Below are 17,834 nucleotides of genomic sequence, written 5' to 3' on the forward strand. Positions count from 1 at the left end.
TTTTTTAGAGAGAGAGGATGGAAAGGTGGGGGGGGGGGAGAGAGAGAGAGATCAGTGTGAGAGAGAAACATCAATTGGTTGCCTCTTGTACATGCATCGACCAGGGATCAAAGCCACAGCCTGGGTATGTGCCCCGGCCAGGGATCAAAAATGCAGCCTTTTGGTGTATGGGGTGGTGCTCAACCAAGTGAACCACTCAGCCAGGGCTGTAACACCACCTCTTTGACCAGGATTTACAGCACAAGTTCCTTTCTCCTATAAGGTTCTTTAGCACTGTTTATATTCCACAATTCCATCCCTTATAGCAGTATGGTTTAGTTGTATGACCGGCACCTTCCTTGAAAAGAGGCATTGTGTCTTACTCACTCTGTACCCCCTTACAGCATTTGTAACACAGCAGATGTTCAACATGTTTGCTCAAAACAAATCTGAATAAATAGATTACTATTAACATCAGTTTCAATAAGATATATGTAATTTTTAAAATAACTACAGTTTTGTGAGCTAGGAACTATTCTCCTAATGTTAAAGATGAGAACATTAAAATTTAGGAAGGTCATGGATATTTGAGGTGACACTTGAACCAGGTTCCAAAGGGAACTTTCACATAATAAATAAACTGATGAGGCAGTAGAAGGTAATTAAGGGAAAAGAAGCAGCATATGCTAAGCACATTGGTGGGAAAATCTTAATTTAATAAACTTTTATCATTTAGTAAGAACAGCTAATAATGGCCTGGCAAAAAGAATATAGATGGAGCCAATGACTACTTTTCTTTTCAATTGAGAAAATCCTCACAACATATAAAATACTGGAAAGTGTATGCAAGTTATAAAATATGAGAATAGAAACAGCCCTGTCCTCTGCACCAGTTTAAAAATTAGAACAGAACCAACATGGAGGCCTACGTGCGCCTCCCACAGTGTCTGCCTGTCCATCGCCAAGAGGTCACCGCCCTGACTCTTGTGTTTAACATTTGCTTGCATTCATTTCTGATTTTACCACAGGTCTGATATCTTTAAATAATACATAGTTCTCATTTTTTAAATTTTTAGATAAATCTTATATCTATTCTTGATCAAATTTCCTCTTTTCACTTAAAATCATATTTGTGAATTTAATCCATATTATAGTACTTTTCTTTTCACTCTGTAACAGAGCATTAAATTGATACATCATGATTATTTTGCCCATTTCACTATTGTTGGACATCCATATTATATCTAACTGTGTGCTATTACAAAAATACTTCTAGTAACATCATTTTGCATGTTATCTAGTGGACATGAGTAACATAGTAAAACTGCAGGGTTAAAAATGTGGTATCTTCAACTTTACTAGATATTGTGAAATACATGGGGTGGGCAAAAGTAGATTTATAGTTGTGAGTACATGGAACACAGACTTTATTCTTGTATTACTATTTATTATTATATTATTTTCCATACAAACAACTGTAAAGCGACTTTTGCTCCACCCCTGTTTCCATGTTCTAAATCCTCACCATCATTTAGTACTATGAACTTCTATTTTTTTACCTTCTGTAACTATTAAATCACTTTGGTTTTAATTTACATTTCCTCCCTCATTAGTAATTAGTTTTAGCTATGGCATTATAATTAGTTCTGATACCGAAAGAGTGCCCTCCTATCCTGTTCTTCATGCCTTCAGAATTGTCTTGGCTATTCTTGGCTCTTGGTCATTCTACATAAATTTTAGAATCAGCTTGCCAAGCTTCATGAACAGCTCTGCTGGAATTCCACTGGAAATGTGTCAAACCTGTATATCCATTTGAAAACTACTGATAAATTTGGGATGTTGAGTCTTCTTATTTTTAAACCCAGTACATCTTTCTGAGTTAGTTAGGGTAATGTTAGCTATGACAACAAACACATCCAAGGAAGTATAAAAGCTTAAGCTCTACTATAATTGTCTTCTCCCTCATATAATGGGTTTTCCTGAGCAGCAGGGAGCTCTCCTCCAAACAGTGGTTCAGAGAACATAGGCTCCTTCCATCTCATGGGTCTGCCAACTTCACATCTGCTGTTTGTTGGCCACAAGCCAGAAAATAGTAATTTGCATAACTATCAACAATGTTTCCGGTATTTAAAAATACTACACTGAGGTTTGTGTTACTAATCTTACATCCAGCAACCACACTAAACCCTCTACTTAATTTAAGTAATTTGTTGTTACAGTCTGGATTTCTAGTTAATCATATCACATGGGGAAATAAGTTTTGTTATTTACTTTCTAATCTTTTAATTTTATTTGTATCTTATTGTACTGGGTGAGACCTCTGGTAAAATACTGAATAGAAGTGCTTATTCCACTGACTTTTAAGAGCATACTTCTAACGTTTCACCACTATGTAAGGCGTTTGCTCTAAATTTTTGTTAGGCATCTTTTACTGGGTTACTGAAATTTATTTATATTCCTAGTTTGCTAAGAGATTTTTATCATAACTAAATGTAAAAATGTATGACAAATCCCCGTGCATCTATTGAGGTGATTAAATAATCATATTTATCTTTTAATCTAATAAGGCAGTGAGTTGTTTTATTGGAATTTTTAATATAAAATGTTTTCATTCCTGGGATATATCCGACTTTGTTACGATATATTATAATTTGTATTCATTGTAGTGTTCAGTTTGCTAATCTTTGGCTTATGATTCTTAGATTAAATTCATGAGTGATATTGGCCATTAATTTGCCTTTCCTAGGCATTTCCTGTAGAGAATCAAGTTTGTACTAGCCTCATAGAGTAAGATAATGTAGAGTTACCCAAATACTTTCAACTCGACATAAATCTTTGCTTTAACTGTTACGATCATTTATAATATATATCTGTATCTCCCCTTCTCTTTTACTTTTGTTCAGTAGTTCCACAGATTTGTTAATTTTATTAATCTTTTCAAAACACCAACCTTGCTTCCATATCCTTTAATTTTATATTTTATTAATTCATGTTTTTAACTTTATTATTTTTTCTTTTCTTTTCTTTGATTTTCCCCTTTTCCAGCTTCTTAAATTGGTTGCTTAGCTCAATAATTTTTAGTCTTCCTTATTGCCTATGTTCTCCTAGACAGTAAATCAGTGAGGCGAGCCGCACGGGGGCTGCAGAGGATGGGGCACACCAGGCCCAGGGGTGCCTGGGGGCTCCAACCAGTTCCCGCACGTGTGCAGCCACCATTTCCAGCATCAGGCCTCCTACTCCTCTCGGACCCTGATACCGTGGACAGTTAGAGAGCCCTGGGGAGCCTCCCCCATTGGCCAAGATGGTGTAAGAGGAGGTTGTTAAACTAAGCATTCCAAAAGCTAGCAGGATAATTGGACAGAGGAAAAAAAGCCCCCGCCCCACCCCTGTAAGAACCAGGCAAAGGCTTGCATAAGAAGGCGAGAAAGTCTTTGGGACGGAAGTCCACCATTCTTCTAGCTCCAGCACCTGAATAAAAGCCTCTTTCCTTTTGCTCCAGCACCTGTCTCATGAGTTTGGCTTTTGCTGCCACAGGCAGCTGAACCACGTGTTCCGTCTCACCTAGTTGAAACTTTTAAGGCTATGAACATTACTTTAGCTATCACTTTATCTGCAACTCACTTGTGGCGATATGTATGTAGTATATTCTGTTTTGGGAATTGAATTTATGGGGGTAACATCATAAATAAAACCATACAGGTTTCAAGGCTGTAACTTCATAACCATCATCTGCATACTGTGTGCTCACGACCCAAAATCAAGTCTCTTCCCACCACCATTTACCCTCCCAATGTCCTCTTTCCCCTCCCTTCTCCCCAGCCTCTTTCCCTTTGTGTTTGTTTTTCTTTGCTTAATTTCTTCAACTTTTTCATTTCCTCTTCACGGACCCTTCAGTTATTTTGAAATATTCTCAAAATTTCAATGAGATGAATTATGATTTTTATTAGTGGTTGCTTCCTATTTTTAAAATGTTGTTAATTGATTTGTACCTTAGATACATTGATATCAGCATACAAAAACTTAATGTTTCTATTTTAGGAGATATATCATTATTATCTTGTACTCCAACAAAACATTGTAAGAACTCACTCTATTCTTCAAGTCACCTCATTTCTCTTATTTTCAATCTTTCTGCATCTCTATGCTACTGTCTGTGTAAATTACTTAAATTTATCTTTCACTTCACTGATTTTTCTATTTGTGAATCATATACTATTTAACCTTTACATTTTTCAGATTGATGTAAAATTTACAAGCAGTAATGTGCACATATTATTGATGCACAATTTCTTGAATTTTAATGTAGATCATACTCATGTAACTACACTTGCCATACAGTTAAAATATAGATGCTTCCATTATCTCAGAAGGTTCCCTCATAACCTCCTTCCGGTCAAATGCCTCCCCAGAGCAATAATTATATTTTTTTCTACCATCTATTCTAGGAAGTCAATAGGTGTAATCACAGAGAAGATATCCTTTTGTGCCTGGCTTCTTTTGCTCAACAGGGTTTTTAAAATTCATGTTGTTCAGTGTTGTGTAATTCATTCCTTAATAGTGCTAAGCATCATTCCATGGCTGAATGTACTACTCCAAGTTGACACCATCAATTGGTGAAGGGTATTTGGGCTATTTCTGATTTGAGGGCTCTTATGAATAAAGCTGTTATGAACATTCTTGCCCAAGACTTCTGAAGACATAATTTCAATTTTCCTGGATAAATATCATACAAGGAGTAGAATTTCCACCAGGAAGTGAAATTTCTTGTCATAGAACAGGCATAGGTTTTACTGTATGAGAAACTGACAAAAATATTCTTCAAACGGTTTATAATTTTCTTTTCCCACTAGAAATTTAAGAGAATGTCTCACCAATACTTGGTACTATCAGTTTTTCAAATTATAGTCATTGCAGTGCGTATAAAATGATACCTCTTTGTGATTTTAATTTGCATTTCCTTGATGACTACTGATATGGTTTATTGATAATTCCTACACCTTCTCTTGTGAATTGATTTTTCAAGATCTTTAAATATTTTTAAAATTGGGTTATTTGGCCCCAGCTGGTGTAGCTCAGGGGATTGAGTGTCAGCCCTCAAACCAAAAGGTCGCTAGTTCTATTCTCAGTCAGGGCACATGCCTGGGTTGCATGCCAGTCCCCAGCAGGGGACGCAGGAGTGGCAACCACACACTGATGTTTCTCTCCCTCACTGTCTCCCTCCCTCTCTCTCTAAAAATAAATAAATAAAATCTTTTAAAAAATAAAATAAAATTCAGTTATTTGCTTTTTTACTATTGAGTTCTTTATATGTTCTTTATATGTTTCTGGATATAATCAAGTCCTTTGTCATAAATATACTTCAAAAATATTTTCTCCCACTCTATGATATGACTATTCATTTTCTTAACAATGTCTTTTGATCAGAAGTTTTTAGTTTTGATGAAGTCCAATTATTATGGACTGCATGCTCATGCCCTTCCCCCTGCAAATTCATATGTTTAAACTCTAACTTCCAGTGTGATGTTATTTGTAGGTAGGGTCTTCAGGAAGTAATTAGGTCATGAGGGTAAAGCAGTTATGATGGGATTAGTACCTTTATAAGAAGAGACAAGAGAAAGCTTACCTCTATCTCTATCTCTGTCCCTATCTCTGTCTTCTGCCCTCCTTCTCTCTCCCCTTCCCCACAGGTGAAGAAGTGAGAAGGCAGCTGTCTATATGCTGTCTAACCAGACACCAGATCTACTAGAGCCTTGATCTTGAACTTTCCAGCCTTCCCTGTGAGAAGTAAATGTTTGTTGTTCAGGCCACCCACTCTATAGTATTTTTGTTATAGCAGCCTGAACTTTTTAAGATTACTACTATTTGTGTTCTAAGAAATCTCTGCTCACTCCAAGTTATGAAGATATTACCCTATGTTTACTTATGGATGCTTTATAGGTTTATGATCTGCTTTTAATTAATTGTTGTAGATAGCGTGAGGAGGGAGTCATGTTCATACCCCCCCACATATGCATATCCAGATGTTTCAGCAATACCTACTGAGAAGACTAGCCTTTCCCCCTTTGCTATAAATCGGTTGACTATATATGTCTATTTCTGGACTTTATTCCATTATATTAAGCTATTTGTTTATCCTTAGACCATTATCACACTCCCTTGATTACTGTATGTTTAAAGTATATCTGATATCAGATATAATAAGTTTCTCAATTTTGTTATTTTTTTCAAAGTGGTTATTAACTCTTCTAAACACTGCATTCCTGTGTAAATTTAAGAATAAACATCTCAGTTTTTAAAAACTGGTTGCTCCAAATTCTATGGCAATGGCCTTGAATCTGTTGATACTTTGGATAGAATGAACTCTTATCAAATATTGAGTTATCCAATTTATGAACATAGCATATCTTACCATTTAGTTATTTTTTCTCATAATATTTTGCTGCTTTCAACATAGCTCTTATACCTTTTTACATATTAAATTTATTCAAAATTATTTTATAATTTTTGATTTTATAACTAGTATTTTATTTAAATTTATTAAATACTTACTGGTAGTATGTAAAAATAGAATATTTATTGGTATATTGACTTCAGCTATAATCATGTTTACTTACTTATTCTTTCTAGTACTTTCTTGGTTAAATTTTTTAGGCTTTTCAACATCAACAATCATGTTGTCTACAAATAAAAACAGGTTTTTCCTGTTTTTATCTTCTCCCTTTCTAATCTTTGGTCTTTTGTTTCTTCTTCTTTGTTTAGTTCATTTGCTAAGACCTCTGTTACAATGTTTTTTAAAAAGTGGTAAAAGGAAATATTCTTGCTTTGTTCACAATCTAATTGAAAAATGTTCAATATCTGTTAGGTAAAACGTTAACTAAAGGTTTATCCTCCTGACTTATACAATGCAAAGTGTCCTGAAATGAACAGCTGTATCAGTGTGGATTTGACCCAGTGTTGTTCCCCTTTCCAAGGTTTGAAAGTCTACTTTGTGTTGCTCTCCAAGGTCTTTACACATCTTGACATATATAATTAATCTTAGCAATATTAGTACAATGCAAGCTACTCCAACTATTAATGAAAACTTCCACTGAATATTTAATTTCAATATTATGTTCTTAATTTCTTAATAGAAGTTTTATTTGTTAGTTTTTTTCTAAGTGTGTTGGGTCTTTTTTGAGACTCTGCTCCTTATTCATTTGTTATTCCCACTGTTATTTTGTTTAAAGATTTAATTTATTTATTTTTAGAGAGAGGAGGAGGGAAGAAGAGAGGAAGAGAAACATCAATGTGTGAGAGACTCATCGATCAATTGCCTCTCCCACGTCTCCAACCAGGGCCCTGCCCTGCAACCCAGACATGTGCCCTGACTGGGAATTGAACCAATGACCCTTCACAGACTAGCATTCAATCCACTGAGCCATAGCAGCCAGGGCGCTCTCTGTTATTTTTAAAAGATATTAGATGTATTTATTTTATATTCTTCATCTGATTATTCCAATATTGAGACATTTATGTGCAGGCTAAATAATGTTTATGCTTTTTCCCTTATTTTAAAATTTATGTTTAAATGTGAACTCATGTTCCCTGAAACTTTATCTCTCAGAGTTCTTTGTGCCCCGAGTTGAGAGTATATTCTTCCTGGGAGAATATACATTGATTCTTGGAAACTTGGGCATGCCACTAACATGGATCCATTTTCATTTAAATACTTGCTTAAGTATTTCCATCCCTGAAGACTGGGCACCCAACCTCCGTGAAGACCAGCCTGTGGCCAAGAATTCTTACAAAAGACTCTTCCATTCCTCTACCAAAAGCCCAATAATGAGAAAAGCATGCTTTCTTGCATTTACTCTGTCTTTATATGTCAGATAATCTTTTCTTGTTTTCTATTTCCTTGAGAGTGTAATATGTGTGATTCCCGTCTTTGCGCAATATTCTCTGTTTCAGTTTCCTGCACCACCCTGGTCCAAAACGTGGACTCCTGTTCCCAGAGGGTGCACCTAATAAAATCAAGCCTCTCGGCCACCTAGGATTGGTGGGTGCCCACAAGGGACCAGCCTCAGTGTTTGAATTCCATCCTATGCAACTGCTCAAGCTTGGTTCTTAGCCACAGGAGAATCCCAATGCTGCTTTATAAACTGAGCCATGCATGTAATATTGTCTTTTGCATTTCATCCAGTATTTTTAGACATTTTGTAGTGAGAAGATTTCAGAATATCTAGTTTAATACATAGCTAGAAATGGAAATAGCCAATGTTCACCTTTTAATCTCTAAAGGCTTTAGTTATTGACCTTCATTTAGCTGCTTGACAAGTGAGTGAGCAGGATGGATAGCAATGACTAACAAGAGACACTGACCTCTATGACTACAAATACTAAATATGCTTTTTAATGTTTTAAAAACAGCTCTGAAAAAAAAAAAAAGAAATGAATCGAACAGATATCTGCATCCCACATGAAGGTTTTACTTCAGGAAGATGCCAATGGATTTCCCTAAAGAGCTGCGGGAGGCACAGCCAATGAAGGAATTGTGAAGAGGCATGATTGGGGCCTTGTGTAAAAATCTCACCAATTCTCAAAGCCGTCTTTCATGGATAAGATAAAGCTTGAATGGATCAAAATGTTTCTTGGAAGTTAGCCAGATTTCACATGAAAAGACTTTTATTTTACTCCTTCACTAGGAAGAGAAATCGCTTAGCAATTACACATAATAAATTTGATTCCTAACACTAAATTATATACTGCGACATGTGGATGAGAAAATCTATCTTGTCAATTGTTAAATATATTAATTCCAAAATGTTTAGCACAGTAGCTTCGCAAACAGTCAACTACTCATTACATAGCAGCTATTATTATGTCCATATGTAAAAGTTCTGATGTGAGAAACTTTTAATATTGTTGTAAATGTTAAGCTCAGAGATTGTTTGATGTCCTTGAGATACTGACAAAATGGACTCAGGAAAACTCAGCCAGGTCCTTCGCCCTGACGGTTCCCTTCTGAGGTCCAAAGTGCCTCGGTTTCTCCTAAATTATGACCGCCCAGTTCTACTACTGTTTCTCATTGAAAGCAGTCTGTGTGACTGTGGCATCTGTTTCTTTAGTGTTACATGAAAGGGGGTTTATGTTAGGCATTCGAGGATTACAAAGATGGATAGCAAGACAAGTCTCTGTCTCCAAGGAGCCTGTAGTTTAGCGCTGTGATTCTCAACTCTGGTTGTACTTTACAAGATTTCAAAAAAAACTACCAACATTCATACTTGTGTCTTTTCTCCCCATAAAGACAGTGAATATCTCAAGCAGGAGCCATATACTCTTCTTTCCTTATCCCTCAAAGCCAGTCTCTACATGTAACAGAAATCTATTAAAACCAAGTTAAAATTACTGAACAGAAATACTAGCAAAATCCATTTTTAAAGGCATTCTATTATATGAATTCCCTAATAGGAGTCACAAATATGGTGGAAACATTAGATTCCTAGGCCAAAGAAAAAGGTGCTTGTAACACTGCTCCCTGTGTTTCAAAGGCCTTATCTCCCAAAGTGGAAATAACAGATGTACCAAAAGTAAAAGAAAATTGCGACTATAATGCAACTTTGTGTTTGGAAATATATGATACTGTAAGGCAGAGAATTTGTCTTACCAATTTCAGATATCCCTCAGCATCTAGAATTAAATTTTCTGGCTTCAGGTCTCTGTAGATAATACCTAGTCGATGCAGGTAATCAAATGCTTCAGTCACACAAGCAACGCAGAACTTGGAGGTGTGTTCATCAAAACTGCCTCTGCAATTAAATCACATTCCCTCTTAATACTCAAGAAATACATCTTTGTTGTCTGTGTTGGTAAATTTATGCAACAGAAGTGTTTTGTAGGACAGCAACATGAAAAAGTGGTTAATGTTGCCAATGAGTCAGACGGCTGATCATAAAAAAATTGAGGGGGATATTGATGTAAACAAGAACTACTTCACTAAAATTAAAATGTCCACATCCAAACAATTGTTTCTGTTAATTACATATGAACATATAAAATAGAAAAATAGGAAAACATTTTTAGACATTTATGGAGATATGCAACGCTGGAGAAAATGCAACTATTTCCATGGCAAGCTTGAACCAGACATCTGTAATTGATAGTTTGACTAAAAAAAATGACTTGTGATAATTTTCATTTCCTCTTTGTAAAGCATGTAACCCCAACTCCTTCCTATCTGGTGCACCTTCATGATATGAGAGTTGCCCTCTGTCAGCAATGAGTGTGTTCAGGTACTGAATTGTTAAGATGTGATTGTGATTTGCTACATGGTGTAATAGGAGGATGTGCCTTTTGGGTGAAAGAGACTGGCCTTGACTCCTGCTGTTTCCACTCACTGATCCTTGTACAAGTTTTTTTAGCTGTTCTAAGCCTGCTACAGATTCCTATCTATAAAACAGATTTAATAGTTACTTAATATTGTTGTTTCGAGGATTAAGCGCAGTGCCTAACAGGAAGTAGAAATTCCCTCTTTTAAACAGATTTTCATTTTCTAAAGAGATTTGCCTGTTGAAACAAGGATGGAAGATGCAAACGCTTTTGCAGGTGTCATGCAAATCTCCTCATCTTTCCAGGTTCTCTGCATTCAGATCCATCCAACAATATGTTCCTAACACAGCCCATTCATCTTCTACTCAGATGCGCAATGGTCTCTTATTGCCCAGGTGTGTGATGCTCAACCATGAACGCCATTAGAATTGCCTGAGAAGCATTAAAATTCCCTTATTGGACCCTATCCCAGATGAACTGAATCCTAATCTTTACTGTTAGGGCTCAGCCTTTTTGCTTTGTAAAAGATTCCTATGTGATTGTAATGTGTTGTCAGGGTTAAGAACCATGGCCCAGGTAACACTGTCTAAATGCCTAGCATTAACCCCCATAACCTAGTGCAAACCTACCTTTCCATCTCCTCTTCTGCTGCCCTGGTCTTCTACTCAAATCCTGCTGTTCATCATCCACAGAGACCTAATCCTATCCACACATTCCACTGTATCTCACGTCAGTTTCCCTTCCTCTCTGCCTTTCCACATTTGGTCATCTTTAGAGTTTAGTTAAAGTCCTTCCTCTCCTCCAAGCGTGCTATCTACCACACTCAACTGGCATTCAACTACAAACTGCCAACTTCTTTGTTATATATAGTTTTCACATTAAATAAAGAAATGTTTTTAAATTCCATGCACTATCTCCCAAATAAATTCAAAACTCGTTGGAGGAAACGATCACATTTTTTACTCTTTTGGTTCGAAAAGTCTGTACTGCCTAGAAAACCCCAGCCTGTCTACTAGGGAGCCCTGTGCACAGGTGGTGCTCAGCAAAAATCAGTGTTTTTGGCTGTGTGGAAGCCACCCCTTTTATAAAACTGAATCTTTGCAGATATCTTACTCTGGTTTCAGAAAAGGCTTCACCACCCCCTACCTTTCTTCATTTCCCTTCTAGAGCTTCACAGTCAGAAGCATCCGGGTTTGTATCTACTGACTCATAATAAATACGTTATGCTAGATAGCTCATACTGTCCCTAAGCCTGGGATTTGTTAATCCCTAATATGGGAATAACCATAATGGCCTTACAGGGTGCCTATGACATGATTATAATGTTGGCTAAGAAAATATCACTATTTTATTTTATCAAGTGATAATATTTTCTTAGAATCATATCTCAGCTTCTTCCTTCATGTCTCTTCAAATGATCATGAACATAGTAGGCTTCCGGGGTGACCAACCCACAATCCATGGACTGTATGCGGCCCTGGATTGCTATGAATGCAGCCCAACACAAAATCATAGATTTACTTAAAACCTTTTATTTGCTCATCGGTTTTCAGTAGTGTTTGTGTATTTAATGTGTGGCCCAAGGCACCTCTTCTCCCAGTGTGGCCCAGAGATGCCTAAAGGTTGGACACCCCTGCGAGTAGTCAAAAGTTATTAATTATAATCTTTTTTCATTACCTGTCTCTTAATATACTCCATAGCTCCCCACCTAAGCAGGCTTCCAGAAGCATGTATACATACTTATTGTCCTTGAAAGTACGATACAATCTGTGAAGACAGATAAAAATATGGTTATTATTGTAAGTCTAGTTTTCAAACCTTTCTAAGTTACTTAAAGGGTATTACCAATCACATTTTAAACACTGGTCCTCTTCTGCTACCAAACATCTTACAGCTACACTGTGCTTCTACCTGAGTCCTCTGTGATCTTCCCTCCTGCTTTGCTTTAGCTCATGTTGGACCCTTTACTTAGACTGTCCTCCCCCTACCCACAACTTCTTAATCTCAGCTTCACTCCTCAAGGCCAAGCTCCCTGATAAACCAGCTCTTTATCCCATCTACCAAACATGGCCTCTCCACCTCTAAACCCCCAGAGACCTCTGCATATATCTCTTTTAACAGCTATTCATGCTCATGTCTTATGTCCTTTGGTAGGTTTTAGGAAATAGACTCTGAAACTGGTTTGTAAGAAGTTTAGTGGGAAGCATACTTGTTAACAGTACCCATGAGACAGGAATAAATAGATTTGGACAGAGGGAGAGTTGGGCTATAATCTAGTTTCAACAAAAGCCTCAGCTTCAAGGAGCTCTGCTATCACTGGATGTGGGATGGACCTGGAGGGAGAGCATGAACTTGGACAAGAGGGTTCTCTTTTCCTAAGCAATGGTGAGATTGGAACTGAGCCAGAGTCCTCAGTTGGCAGCACACTCAGAATCACAGCCTCAATCCTGATATGGGACACGGGCAGGGCACCACATTTCTACACTAGGTGAAAGTAGTCTCTGGGCCTTAAGCAAAAGACCCCCTTTTCTCTCTAGCACCATGCCCAGGCTACAGCAGACCGTAGAGCAGCCAATCACATCCAGACAGCAGAAACTATCTGGTACCGTGATTCAGTGTTGGCTCTGGAACCAGCTGCGTAGGCTTGAGTCCCTGATCAGTAACTCATAACATAACATTTACCTCACTGTTCTATTATGAAGATCAAATGAATATATGTATTTATTTGTTTACATATTTATTAGATATTGACTATGTATCAACTTAATATATTCATATCTATATACTGTATATAAATATAACTTTTTGAATAAATATATTTTTATATGTATGTAAAATATATATATTGCTTAGAAGAGTGACAGACACATGTTAATTTCTCAATAAATGTTGTCATTAATATTTACTTTTAATATCATTACAACCTTACTATATGCCAGAACTTCATAAAGAGCTGGAAATGAGGAAATAGATAAAACCTAACCCATGCACTGAAGCTGTCCATCATAGTTAGTGAAAGCATTATTGATTAAAAAAAGAATGGGATGTGCTTTTAGAACACAGTTAATATCAGGATAACTGGATGACCCTATTCCCAGAATTGCCTGGGGTCACACTTCCTTTTTAATAGTGAAAAAAAATCGGGAAAATGGGTTGGCAAAAAGACTCTTTCAAGGCATTTGACCTTAAAGTATAAATTTTATTCCTTGAAAGAGCACTTTACATCACCTATAAGTCACTAATGCCATATAAGAAAATACAAACCCATTTACATCACTAACCCATGAATTCATAAGTAAAGACAGCCATGGCCTAGAAGAGAATAACAAATTCTCTTCCTGGCTCTGGTGATAGCAAGAGACAGAACAGTAACTCTCAGGAGGTGGAACTCTCGGCCTCTAGGCATCGCAAGAACCACAGTCTGTTGCTCCTTGGCCCAAATGCCACATCTTGCAGAAACTCAAAAACAGCAGGCTCCCTAAGGGGTTTCCAATGAATTCTTGCTTCCCAAGTTCTGAATTAATTTTATACACACATATGCACACACTTTTCTGACATTTACTTAAGACTAAAAAGATCTACGTGCTTGACTTCAGATCTCAAATTTCTAACATTTTATGTGTTGTGGCTGTGACTGGGATGAAGAATGCCAAGTGCAGCCTTCTCTTCCTCCTCTGTCCATCCTCTTACATGGAAACATTCACAGAAAGAGACTAAAACCCTAAGTTTTGGAAGCCAAATGTGACTTACTTCACAATGAAAGGAGAACACAACTCTTCCAGAATCCTCTTCTCTGAGTAGACATGCTCCTGTTGCTTCGTATCAACTATATGCTTCTTCCTTATACACTTCATAGCAAAAGCAACATTCTCATTTTTCACTTTAACCTATGTAAGAAGAAAAAGATCCCTTAAAATTCACTTACTAGGAAAGACTGACAACATCTGTATAAAACATATTAACTAATGAGGGTTAAAATTTTCACATTAAAATAGTATGTAAGTTTTAACTACTTATCCTTCTGGCAACTGAGTTTTATTCAGGGGTACACACTTCCCCTTTATTGAAATTTCCAAAAGAGTTCACATATCTGGAACATGGTTCTAAAATGTTTGCAGTGAAACAGAAAGAGAAAAACTCTAGTTAAAAGGTTTAATGTTTAGAAATCTATTCAATTTTGAAGGTGAAATGACAAGCTTTGACTGGAACTGCCAAAAAGTATTCATTCTTCTTTGATTTTTCAAAACAAACGATATTAAATTAAGACCTATATTGGCTCTATCCAATGTCATAGCCACTATTTGCATGAGGTTATTTAATTTTCAATTAAGTAAAAATCAAAATTCAGTTCCTCAGTTGCACTAGCCACGTTTCAAAAGCTCAACTGCCACCTCTAGCTAGTGGCTCCCCTATTGGCAAAAGATATAGGACATTTCGATCAGTGCAGAAAGTTCTAGTGGAGGGCAATACTCTGGATGGACAGACAGAATTTTCCCTTAAAAACAATTTTTTAAAATATTCATAGGTATTCAGATAGGCTTAAAACTCCGTAGGCAGACTACATTTGACAAGTAATAAAATTGTGCAGAAATGATTGCATCCTGTATTTTTCTCAGGTTTGCCATTACTGCTGCCTAAGACTTTTAAATTAATGTTGAAATTACTGATTCAGTTATAATTTTCTATAGAAAGAAACAGACCTTAGCATTATTCATTCAGTCCTGTTGCCGAGATCTCTGGTGAACCCTATCACTGCAGATGGACATTGCTCTCCCCTCTCCATATGACACGGAAACACTACAGTCTTTGGCCTATTAAGAAACCAGCTCTCCCCCACCTCACTCATCAGAGGTGAAGTATTGACTCATGTGAAGTGTACTATCCAGGTTCTCATGGCAACATTTCAGATCTGCTCGTGCCCAGGGCCATCCAGCAGATGGAGTGTCAGCATGGTTTCCAGAGGCTAATGTACAGAGATTTGTTAAAAATCTACTGGGAAGAGAAGGGCTTGGTAATTGCCAAGGGTTCAGAACCATCAGTATCTAACAGGTTCACAGATCTCCATTCTATAGCTTCCTCCGAGCACTTGATCTGACGAAAGCAGTCCGCTCCTCCTTGGAAGCTGGTCTTAAAGTTGAGAGAGGCAGCCATGTGGAAGATGAAGCCAAAATCAGGCCACACAGCCCCAGCTGTCCTGATCAGAGCTACAGAAGGCTGCTCTCCAAACATTCCCTTGCATTCACCTTCTTTTCTTTTTTACTGATAAAGAACTTTGAGCAACCCAAAAATAGAAAAACAAAAGCCAAAAACAGACATGGTGGTGAAGTTGTTTAAGAAATGGAAATACATATAATATTGAAGATTTCGTTTCTATGGCATTTGCACAGGACACATTCTTCTTTAGTATATAGACAGTGAATGTGTCATGAGTGTATGCATACACATATTTTGCTGTTAAGAAATATATATTTTAAGGTTTAACAGTCTTTAGGAATGCTTACTTTGTACATTCTTCAATAAATACCATCTTGAAAAAAATTCACAAAAGCATGTGATGTAAGAAGCTTGAAACAGCAGCTATAACTTACTCATTAGTACAGACCTGCTACTATACAACAAACAGACTGAAAAGTATACTTTCTCAATTCAAAGCAACATTTAAGATAGCAATAACAATTCATACATTCCTCCAAGACATACTGTAATATAAAACAAAATATAAGTCAAAGGCTTCTCTCAGATGCTTGAAACGTAAACCCCTTACAAGCTCAACTCTTCCGAACCCACCAACGCCCAGTGTTGCGATAATCTCAAGGTTCTGGAATGGGGATGAAGAGGAAAATCTGGCCACCTTCTCCTTCAGCTGAATCATCTCCAGAGAGAGAGCTTTGGACAGCTTTCGGTTAGACATGGATCTCCTGTTGAAGAGAAGGGACACTTTACACACAGCTCCTTAGCCAAGCCGGGGCCATGCCACACATAACTTCCACACCTCCAACAGCCTTATTTCTGAGTAATGACTGCCTACATTTGCCACCAAGGTTATTTCAACTTTTATTGGAACAGATTCAGTCGCATCAGGGGATTAAAAAAATAGAACATACAAACAAAACCTGGCATGCACGCACACAATGAGAAATAGACAAATATCAAATGGAATCAATGAGAGGTAAAAATTAGTGAATTGTGTGGTATTTAAAATATATCTCAATAAAGCTGTTAAAAATAAAAGAGCCAGTGAGAGGAAATAAAACCCAAGAGCCATTTTCTTTGTTGCATAAGCCAGAGAATGCCACACTGAGAATCATGCCGTGTTTTGCTATTTTTGTCAGACCTTGAAGGTTTCTATGACTGAACCAAAGTAACTATGCTGTGAGAGATAAAAATTGTATTTCCTCCTTTACATCTAACTATTGTTATTTGGAAATACTAATTTTCTTTTTTATTTAAGGTTTACTCTTCCGTATTGCACATTCATAAATCGTTTTTATGATGAAAGGTTTTTGGCATTAAAGTTGAAAATACATTCCTTGCTAAAAAGAAAAAGAAAAATCTTATAAGGTCCTGATCGAATGCTCAAATTTAACTTAAATGTCAGTTTTCTAGAACTTTTGGCTTTTTACCTTCAATTGTACTATCTGTTGAATATATACCTAAGTGTTCACTCTACAAAATATTTCAGCAAAAGATTTTCAAATAATTTTAATTTTACAAAGTAAATTTTTCTATTAAACAGAAAATTTCTTATCAGTATTACTACATTTAGAGTCCTACCCAACTCCTTCCTACACACAAACACACACCCTCCTGGGCAATAGCTCCCTTATATTTTGAAATAGTTCTGACTATCCCACTAGTTTTTAACCTGAAATCAGAGTGAATGGGCTACTCTAATGCCTTGGCATCCTGTTTGATTTCCAAGGGCAATAGAAACAGTGCTTCTGAATTACTGTCCTTTTGAGTTAAGTCAACAGACAATATGAAGAATCCCTTTCCAAGGCCCATCATCAGAAAATTTCTCCTCACCGTTACTACTCATTACCCCAAATAAGGAGCTGACAACTTACAGACTAAAACAATCACAGTAGTGGTAAGTGGTATCTCTTTGTAGAAGACAATTTAAAAGAATCCCCCACCCCCGCCAATTTTCTAGTGAAGGCACACTAAAAGCTACGGCAATAGTAAGTCACATCCCTTTGTCCCCTTCTTCAGCAACTGCTGTAATCATATCCAGCTTAGGTAAATATTCCCCCACTTACTTCGCATGTCTTTTTTCATCATCACGGGTCAGGTTTGCCACATAGCCTTCAAGGTATTTTTGGAGTTCTTCAAAAGTCCCAACTGTCTGGTTGAATGTTCTAAATGAACAAAATAAAAGTAAATTAAAAGCTCTGTGCTGATAGTTACTATTGCAACTTGATATTCCTCTTAAGCTTGTTAAAGGCTATTTCTATGGTTATTCAAGGCTTTATAAATTGTTTTCAATAATTTATGTATGTTAGTGTCACCATAATATGTAGAAGTTATTCAAAGTTATATAGTGAATCCTT

At 36.8% G+C, this 17,834-nt stretch overlaps 1 protein-coding gene across 2 annotated transcripts in view; it reads right to left on the minus strand.

The window, feature by feature from the left end:
- PRKG2 (protein kinase cGMP-dependent 2) overlaps nt 1-17,834 on the minus strand; it is a 79,056-nt gene that overhangs the window by 21,802 nt on the left and 39,420 nt on the right. The window contains exons 9-13 of one of the 2 annotated variants that reach the window (XM_054590136.1): nt 17,544-17,642; nt 16,136-16,202; nt 14,035-14,171; nt 11,962-12,051; nt 9,623-9,764 (exon numbers count right to left, since the gene is read on the minus strand). In XM_054590136.1, coding sequence (XP_054446111.1) covers nt 9,623-9,764; nt 11,962-12,051; nt 14,035-14,171; nt 16,136-16,202; nt 17,544-17,642 — 535 coding nt within the window. Of the gene's footprint in view, nt 1-9,622; nt 9,765-11,961; nt 12,052-14,034; nt 14,172-16,048; nt 16,203-17,543; nt 17,643-17,834 lie in introns of both variants that reach the window. The other variant, XM_054590134.1, reaches the window with a different exon arrangement.

Source organism: Pteronotus mesoamericanus, unplaced genomic scaffold (assembly GCF_021234165.1).
Source record: "Pteronotus mesoamericanus isolate MK-2021 breed Mesoamerican mustached bat unplaced genomic scaffold, CSHL_Meso_final contig_130, whole genome shotgun sequence".
Lineage (NCBI taxonomy): Eukaryota > Metazoa > Chordata > Mammalia > Chiroptera > Mormoopidae > Pteronotus > Pteronotus mesoamericanus.